The sequence below is a fragment of the Nelumbo nucifera genome, chromosome 3 (genome assembly GCF_055504915.1).
Source record: "Nelumbo nucifera cultivar China Antique chromosome 3, China Antique-T2T, whole genome shotgun sequence".
In the NCBI taxonomy this organism is placed as follows: domain Eukaryota; kingdom Viridiplantae; phylum Streptophyta; class Magnoliopsida; order Proteales; family Nelumbonaceae; genus Nelumbo; species Nelumbo nucifera.
Genome location: NC_142651.1, coordinates 7191564 through 7201118, shown reverse-complemented (window position 1 = coordinate 7201118; position 9555 = coordinate 7191564). Strand labels below are relative to the sequence as shown.

The following is a 9555-nucleotide window of genomic DNA, read 5'->3' as shown; positions in this document are numbered from 1 at the left end:
GAAAAACGAAAAAATAAGCAAATGAAATGATGGAAACAAAGCAGGGGCAAAACAGACCAAGATCCCTTTGGCTGGGTTTCTGACATATCAACATGACATTACTTTCTCTGACATCCCTTGGGCTGGGTTTCTGACAACCAAATTTGCATAGATGTTCATTCTTTGCTCTGGGATTTCAGGCTTAATAAATCCACTCTCCCCGTAAGACACACATCGGGCTTATTACAACTGTACAACATGCGCTACTCTATTGCTGTTTCTACTGATATACTTAAATGAGCAGATCTGAAAAGCTTCTGATTCTCGGACAATATCACTACACTACAACAGCCTGTGTACCTCAAACCTTTATTTGAAAGAATGCCAACTGCACAAAGACACTCGATGCAAACATGACGATAATGGAGGCGATCTAGAGATGTCCTTAGCAGCAGAAGCGGCCAAAAGTTGACCCTACTAGGTGCAAAGCACAGCTCCATACCCGGCCTTAATGAGCCAATATGGTTCTTGAGATTGAGGGCTGACTGATGGCTGCAGCAAAACTGGTTGGCTTCCTTATTTTCCTACGATAACCTATTGGCATTGGAAAGAACCTCGCAAGGATAAACACTTTTACTGTAGATAACTTGCTACTCCTCGCTATATAGAACCTGAGTAATCCATTGATTCAAGGATAAAAACAAACCATTTATGTTATCAGCATGCAGTTCCAACCCCAAATATATGAACCAAACCAAACTGATCTAGCGATTACACATTGGAGAAGATCAGAAGAGCATGCTCAACAGTTTCTTGCTCAGCCCCACAAATCTCACAACGTGATTAGAAATTACTCTTTTTTTTAAAAAAAAAAAAGAAATTGTTGTGGAGGGGGGATTACAATCCAACATATCCGCCCAATTCCATTCTTTCTGTTTTCTGGGCTTAGCTAACCGCTCTTCATCCAACCATGTTACACATTTGAGGGGATTTTGTGTGGGGACAGAGTAGGGTCTATTTGGGAGGGCATATCTATGATTGTTTTTTGACTTTCATAATTCAAGGCATGATAAAGCCAAACGTCTACATTTGGTAAAAATGTGGGAAGTTGGCACTTGGTGACTTGGAAGCAGCTTCCCAAACATTAACGTTAAGATCCACCTATCCAGAATGTTGAGCGGATACTAAGCTGCTTAGGTCTTCTCAAACGGGTCTTAAATCTGAAGAAAAGCAATTCCGCAGCATCAGGGGACCCCGGAGACCAGAGTTGTTGCTCGCATCACTATGTATTGCAAGCTACATAACCAATCACAATGGAACACACCAGTTTTCCATACATGGTACAGAAACCGGAGTGTTCTTTCGTGACTGCTTACATTTCCCACGATACACAGACATTGCAAGCAGCAGATACCAAGTGGCATCATAGAGTCAATCCCTTGGCTACCTGAACACATTTGCACCAGAGTCCAACAAAAGGAGAAAAAAAAATGAACAAAAAGTTCCTAAAACAAAAGAACCTCTAAAATAAGCACATGGATATTAGATACTAATCAATCCTAAATGAGTGCAGAGTGCAGATCCCAATTAAATATGCAAGAGATGTATACTGTATTATCGGCACCCCACCACCACCATGCACACCCAAAAAAAATAATCCTCTTATTCTTTGCTCTTTGGCAATTACATGATAGGATATTATTAACAATTATGGTCTATTTCCATATGAAAAACAAAACACTCAAAGCAATCACTCCAACCGCATTATGAAGTCACATGCAGTGGTGGACAAATAAAAAGAAACTCAATAACTAGCAAGACCATGTAATGAAACAAAACAATGATAATTCAACGCCATACCTGAAACTAATGCAAATGACTACCATCTATAGTTCTGTACAGTATACACTCAACCCGTTTATGGGTTAATACAACACTGGATGATGTACAAGGTCCTCAAACCTGATCATAAATAAGATGCTAATTCTTCAAGGCATGCACATATAACAGCGTATGACTGTATCTGGCCGAAAACCTGTTGCTAGCAGCATCAAACACTTAACATGAATGTACTTCTTGCTGAACCTCTGGTCCAAGTTCTTTGGAGCCACCATTCAAGAGAACTCTCTAGTCTGAGCTACAATTTTGCTGTATCTCTCAAAATGACAGCAATCCCTGCAATCCTGCGTTGGGAAGATGAATCCCCCTTCAATGAACTTGACCTACCACTGATGAAAGGTCCTCTAGCTTGATTTTTAGCTAGTAACTTCTGCTTCCTAGATCTCCCAACTAGGAACAACATCTGAGATTTCTGGTGGATCTGTAAGCCTGTTTGAGGGGATATGATTGTTGGGAATAGGTGTACATAAAGAACTATCTCAATGGTTGTGCACGGAAGAAAATTCTCCTCCACAAGATGGCAGTGTTTCCATTTGTAAGGAGAAGTTTGAATCTGTAAAGTGTCCAGAATGCTCATGTAAGTCACCATGCAATCCATAACCCTGAACCTTCAAGTGGCATGAGGTAACAACTTCATGGCGAGTTTCTGGAGGCAGTCCCTTCAAGAGATCTGCTATGGCCTGTTCATGTTTCCTCTGGAGTTCATCTAGTTCCTTCTTCTGCTCTACCAATAGATGCTCTAGTTTCTCCACAATGATTCTAACTTTTTTGGACTCATTGTCCATACAATTCAGCTTCAGTGGGAACGCATCATTGCCTCTGCTATTTTGATTACTGGCCAGCTCTGAATTGACAAGCAAGACAGAGTCTTTCTCTTTACCTATTGTCTCATCATATGAGGATTCATCTTGCTGTTTATAGGGCACAGATGAAGTACCGATTTCAGTGCAGCTTCCACCTTCTGGAATCAGAACTGCATGGTCTTCTGAGTGTTTGGGCAAAGCAACTCCATTTGGATCTTCGTTGCTTTCATGTTTATCAAGAAATTCTTCATTATCTTCAGGCAAACATTCAAGACTGATGTTCAAATCTACATGAGAAAACAAGTTTGATTCAAAAGTGGTAGATCGAGAGCTTCTGCTAAGTCCCTTGGGGGAGTCAGACCAGTACTTTCGGCCAGAAGGAAGTCGTTCAAGAACAAAGCCACATGAAGGATGACCTGGGTCCTTTGTCAATGATGATAGTTCAGCATTAGTTTCAGGGTCAGGGCTAACTAAAACTACAACTTCACTACCAGAATTATCTCCTACACCTTCTCTTGATGCCCATTCTGAAATATGGACCTGTACCTCTGAGTCGATCATTGCAGCAATGGTTGTAACATCTTGGTCTGTAAGGTCCAACTCCTCAACCATTTCACTAGCAACACTGATTGCTGTATCCACCTCAGTATCAAATGGAAAGTGAATGTTATGAACATGACCTGCTTATCCATGGAAATGTTGTCGTCAGAATGATAAAGATAGAGCTTGTTGCCTTGAGAAAGACATGTAAGTAAAATTAGGTAAGAAAACAAACAGGAAGGTGGACAACCAGTGGAATCTTCGATGCGTAATTTTATGAATATTGTGTTAATATCTTTTCTTTGACCTTCAACCATGAACTCTCGACTTCCTCCAGACTCCCCAGCATTTAGAGAATTTGTGTTCATATTGTCATAGCTACCATCTGCATTTGCCATGTCAATACATGGGTGAGAAAATAATAATTAAAGCCTTTTCAGATCTCTAAAACAAGAAATAAAATGGGAGACACTAAGGTCCTCAACATAGAAAGGAATTTTGGAACTCTTACCCGAGTGATTGGGGTTTGTTCGTATAAAACAACCTACTTTTTCATTCTCCCCATCTGACTGGAGAAAAGGATCCATTAACAGCTCTCTGGCGGGGAGCCTCTCAGAGACATCCGCAATACATTTTTCTATAAAGCTTCTGACTCCAGGATCCTTCACCTTTGCTAATGATGCAGGCTTGATTCCCTGAAGAGAAACCAGATTCAAGATGGAGTCAAGAAGTTTCTTCAACAACAAGGTTCATGGGCAGTAGCATCTGGCCACTAATTATTAAGAGCTTTTTGAGAATGCGGTAACCCAAACAAGTGGTCCAACATTAGATGTAAAGCATTTTTTACTAGACATTCTGGATTTTTATACATGTAAAGCATCAATGTTGGAGCTAGAGAAGAAAGTCTTTCACTAGACATTCTGGATTACCATCTGTATGATATCCAAGTGATGAACATGGTCTGGATTTGTCCTTCATAAATTGAAAATGTTTCTTCATATGCTTTTATAACAACAATAGTGCAGAGGACTTAATTACGGGACTTGATCTTTTTTTTGTCAGGTTGGAGTTCCATAACTTTATGAACATTCAAGGTTTCAAGGTATGAAAGTAACAGAGGCAACCGTGGATATGGACAGAAAGTCTCTTCAAGTGATTTAGTATGCAATGCGGATAATAGACTAAAAGAACTATTAATTGCATGACCCTCAAAAGGGTTAAAGATCAAGGTTGCCTTACTGATGTCACTTTCTTGTAAATCTGAGCTGCATTGGCACACTCAACATAGGGATACTCAAAGGTCACCAACTCCAGTAAGCACATGCCAAAGGCATAGATATCCACAAGCTCATTGTATTCTTCCTCATAAAGCTCTGGTGCCATGAACTCTGGAGTCCCTACAGTGTTAATTAAATGAGTATTATTCCCTGCTATTCCAAGAATAGACCTCTGTCATACTTCAATTCTAAAAACTGCTTGGTACTCACCAATGACACTATGAGCTGAGCGGGCCTTGCAAAGAATAGCAGCCAGTCCAAGGTCACCGATTTTCACCTCGCCTTGGTTGCCATTAACGAAAATATTGTCACACTTCAAGTCGCGATGGATGACCGGCGGGTCATGACTATGAAGATAGAGAAGGCCGTGCAAGATCTGCCTTGACCAATTCTTGAGTGCTCTCAAGTCGACATGCTTGTGTTTCTTCCGATACCTACCAAGATGATTCTAAGTTGAATGTTCTCCACAGAAGAAATAGAAAAGAAGAAGGAAAGGATCTGTAGAAGTAGAAAACCCACTGGCGTAATGTTCCCGAAGTGAAAATCTCAGTGATGAAGTTGATGTTCTCATTTTTTACGTCAACCCATGAGCTGTAGAACTTGATAATGTTCTTGTGCTTGAGAGTCTTGAGAAGGTGGACTTCAGAGTAGAGACGCTCTAAATCTTCAGAGTTCCGCAATAAGTCAACCACCCTAACTTGATTCCAAGCAACTTCAATCCCTTCCAATTCATCAAACGCTCTATATCTGAAAAGTCAATAAATCAAGGAAAAACAAAATAAGAAAACGTAGGTAGCATACTCGCCAAGTACTGATGCTTCCGAGCAAGTTAAGGGAAGAAATGTAAAATTGGAAAGAAGAAGAGGATACACTGTTTTGAAAGCGCCCTTTCCCAACACCTCTCGATACTGTGAAAAAAATAAAGGAAAAACATGAGACAGGCCCCCAAAACAGAATAAGAACAAACAAACAGCACAAGGAGCATTAATATTAGGAGTTATGTTAAGGCCTATAAAAGAATGAAACGATTGCAATTAATGAATAATTATTCACAGAGCAGAGAAAGATGAAAAGTTGACCAAATTACACGAACCAAGTGTCAACCAAGAACCAATTCAGAATTAAACAACCCAACAACAATACAAAGAAAATCAAAGCACTAACCCGGCCATATCTACCACTAGGATCGATCTCCACGAACTCTAAATCGGAGTCGTCAGGGTCCTGTTCTGACGACGAATCTCCACCCATCCTCGTATTCGAAAATTCAACGAAATGAAGTTGAATAAATAAACCCTAAGTTCTGTCAAATAAACAGGCCAAATAATAAACCCTAATTCGGTGCCACAAAACAGGAATTGAAGAAAACTAGAAAACCAGCCAAAAGCGCGAAAGCAAGTAAGATTTTTTTTCTTCCGAATATCGTGTAGGGGAAAGAACAGTAAAAACGAATTTTAGAGAATTCCAATTATTAGAAATGAAACAAAGTGATGAAGAGAAAGATAGGTAGATAGGAGGAAGAAGGACGGGTAGCTAGGTGGCCCTCAGATTGGTTTCAGAGAAGCGAATAAGCGTTTGAAAAAAACGGGAAGGTAAGGAACAGATGGGAAAGAAGGTGATACAGCGGGGAGAGAGAGAGAGCAGAGGCGCGGTGGGGTGGAACCAAGCGTGTGGAATAAGCGAAGCGTGCGAGTCTTCTCGAGAAACCGATGTGCCACGTGGCGGTTGACCACAAATCAAACGTTAAGACTGTGGAAGTGTGGAATCGGGATCGACTATCACCATGAGACTGTGATCTGTGACCCACCACCATATCTGGAGGATGTAATTACTAGTAGTGTCCGCACTTCCGAGTGATTGCAAAAAATAGGATCTCATCGAGGAGGATGGAGTGCATTATAAGCATACTGTTCCTTTATACGCTATCATGCTGTAACGTGTTTGGAACATCTTTTTTTAAACAGAATTTTATACAAGCTGGGCTATATATATATATATATTATTTAAATTATATATTTTAAAACATTATTTATAATTTATAATCTATATTTATTTTAAGTAAATTTATTTTTCAAAAAAAATTATTATCTAAAAAATTTTCAGGGATTCAGGTCTATGCGAGAGACCCATCCCTATTAGAGATCAGGGACGGAGAAGGGGATTAATTTCAGAATCGAGGGTGGAAGACCCATCCCTAAATACAGGGTCTCCTAATAGCCTTAGTTACAGCCGTGTAATAGACCTAATGGTAACATCTCCCTTGTTCGGCGAGATATTCATAAGTATAGCTACAATGGCTGTTGGGACTATAAACCGTTTCAGTAGGGCTATAATTTGGGCGGGCCCAGTCTGAATCCGAATTGGCTCAGCCCAGAATTTTATACAAGTTGGACTTGGATTTTCAGTCATCGGACTGGGTTTGGGTCCAAGAAATTGGTTTTTTTTTTTTTAATTTTTTGAGTTGGGCTTGGCCTAGCCCTTAGGCAGTTCGAACCTAGCCTGAGCCCAGTCCAACTATATACATTTATACATATGTGTATATATAAATATTACATACATATTTACATATATATACATACATATTTGTATATATAATATTGATATACATATTTCTTTACATATTTTACACACACACATATATATATATATATATCCAAACCTAGCCCCTTTAATGAAAGGATACTTCTTCGTGGGCAACTACACCATCCCCCTTGAACGAAAGGATAAAAAAACTGCTTCCATTTGATTCTCAATTATCTGTAGAACGAAATGCCTAATGCAGAAAAGAAAAGTCCCAACTTTAGGCTAATTTACTGCCACTTAGACACGATTAGTGAATAAGTACAGTAGCAAAAATCCCAGATTCTTTCAAACTCAATTCCATGATATGGGGAAAAAGAGGAAGTTATATGCTGAAACTCAATTCCCCTACGTCGTCAGTTTCAATAGTTAAAGCCCTAAAACCTCACCATGACCAAATCAACATAAATGCCCTGAAAAATATCACAAACTCAATGCTCGTAGGGGCATTTTAACTGAAAAAAGAAGATAAATCTTTAAAATAAGAAATGTCAAATGCAACCTAAAGCAATTCCACTTAAGTAGATATAGAACCCATAAGAGAACTGAAAAATAAAGAAAAAAAAATAGATGCAAATTTTTACTTTAAAAAAAGAAGCAAAACCAACAAAAAGAGAAAATAGAAAAGAAGATGTAAAAAATTGGCACACAAAAGAGAGAAAACAACAGACCTGACTCACTGTTTTGCAACTATGTTCTTGAGTAAGAAGATGATGAACAGTGTTTTATTTTGAAGAGTGATTTGCCATTTTCAAAGGTCTTAAGTTGCACATGATATCATGTGATACATAATTCTTAACAAAAGATACAAAATTAGCACATTTTGAAAGTTCGGATATTGAATTATCGCATTTTAAAGTTCGGGAGCCAAAGTGGCACTAGGCCCAAAGTATAAGGTACTAATTGAGCCATACCTAATAACGTGCCATACCTAAAAACGTGCTCAACAGCCCTTGAAGTTTAAAACAGGTATTAGCCCAATTACTCTTTTCTCCGATAATAATGTACCATACCTAGAAGCATTCTCAACAGTAGGGGTGAGCAAAAAAAAACTGGAAAGCCGAACCAACTGAAACCGAATCGAAAAATTGGTTAATCGAACTGGTCGGTTCGGTTTTGGTTCAATATTCTTAAAATACCAAAAATTTCGGTTCGGTTTCAGTTAACCTTATAAAAAACCGGCAATTAGCCGAATCGATCGGTATATATACAATAATATATTATATATTATATTTTTATTTCTATTTTTTAAAATCAAATAAACCTAGGCACGCACATATGGCATGTCCGCCTTTTTCAGTTTTCCCCTTTCCCAAGTCCCAACAGGCTGGTGCACACTCGCCGAGGCTGAGTGAATAAACTTGGGCACACACTCGCCTTTTCAGTTTTTCCCTTCTTCGAAAATCAAAACCTAAACCAGTAAACCTAATAGCCTATTAGGTTTCCCCTTTCTCACTCTCCTTAGTCTTGTCTCTTCATCTTCCCTAATCCCTAGTTTTTCCTCCAGTTCCGGTTGTCACCAGTTTTTCCTTGTGTCTCTTTCTCTCTCTAAGTCTCTGTTGCTTGTCATCTTCATCTCCGCTATGCCAACCATCTAGCAGACAAGCACGCAGCAACAGTTCAACATCAGTTGCCACCTCACCGGCAAGCACCAAGCCAACTTAGCCAGCCCTAGCTACAACAACCAAGTAACCAACCAAGACGCCGGCCACCGCCTCGACTCCGCTAGGACCGCCACCTCCTAGGCTATGTCTGACTGTCTTTGTCTCTCTCATCTCTCATATTCACGGCTCCACCACCTCTCAGGCTTTCACTTCAAGCGACAACAACCACCAACCAATCCAGCATCGGCAAATCATCGGCCACCACTTTGCCCTCGCCAGCTCGCCCCTCTACCATGCTTGTTCAGATATTTTTTTCTTAATTTTGAGTGCAAAAAAAATTGAAAAACCAAACCTTGGTTAACCAATGGACCAGTTAACCGGTTACATTGATTCGATTTCGGTTCATATTTAAAAAAAATGATCAAGTCAAATTGGTTAAAAAAACCCATAGTTCGATTAATCGAACCATGAGCACCCCTACTCAACAGCCTTGTTGGCCGCTCCAACGGGAAAAATGTTTTTAGTGAAACAGGAACTAAAAGCGGAATGCTAAAAAAGGGTCAAAATTGTTTATTTCAGCATTTTCAGCAACAGCATAAGAAGGGAGAATGCGCAAGAATTGTAAATAGTGGTGGTACGACGGTAATATTATTGCGGTAATGCAGTATTTGGTCATGACAAATCTTCGAACCAATGGGAGGGGATCACCTGTTCACAAAAACTTTGTACACATCTACTAACACGGGCATCAACCCACACAATCTCTTCATAAATTTAATACGGAAGATATTCCTGATGTATGGTTCGATGTGAATAAATATATGCAGTGTAAGATTTTTGTGAGCAGGAGGGGGAAGGTTGTTTGGTTTAAAA

The 9555-nt window shown here is 39.5% G+C and overlaps 1 protein-coding gene across 2 annotated transcripts; it reads right to left on the bottom strand.

The window, feature by feature from the left end:
• Positions 1 to 1618: 1618 nt before the first annotated feature.
• On the bottom strand, positions 1619 to 6305 carry WNK3 (WNK family serine/threonine-protein kinase 3). Of its 2 annotated transcripts, none has more exons than XM_010252734.3 (8): positions 5663 to 6305; positions 5369 to 5406; positions 5018 to 5245; positions 4709 to 4932; positions 4461 to 4609; positions 3733 to 3916; positions 3472 to 3606; positions 1619 to 3361 (listed from the first exon to the last, which is right to left on the bottom strand). In XM_010252734.3, exons 1-8 carry the CDS (start codon positions 5747 to 5749, stop codon positions 2358 to 2360), a joined length of 2049 nt encoding a protein of 682 aa, XP_010251036.1. In that variant the 5' UTR covers positions 5750 to 6305; the 3' UTR covers positions 1619 to 2357. The 2 variants fall into 2 exon arrangements, with proteins under 2 accessions (XP_010251036.1, XP_010251035.1); XM_010252733.3 differs by having other exon boundaries at positions 4461 to 4618; positions 5663 to 6302.
• Between the last annotated feature and the right edge of the window lie 3250 nt (positions 6306 to 9555).

What these genes read in the sequence shown, in the direction of transcription:
- WNK3 (XM_010252733.3), bottom strand. Translation starts at nt 5,749, where the DNA reads ATGGGTGGAGATTCGTCGTCAGAACAGGACCCTGACGACTCCGATTTA. An exon ending in AAGGGCGCTTTCAAAACAGT is followed by an intron (nt 5,246 to 5,368) that starts GTATCCTCTTCT and finishes TTGACTTTTCAG; the next exon opens with ATATAGAGCGTTTGATGAAT. An exon ending in CTCAGCTCATAGTGTCATTG is followed by an intron (nt 4,619 to 4,708) that starts GTGAGTACCAAG and finishes TTAACACTGTAG; the next exon opens with GGACTCCAGAGTTCATGGCA.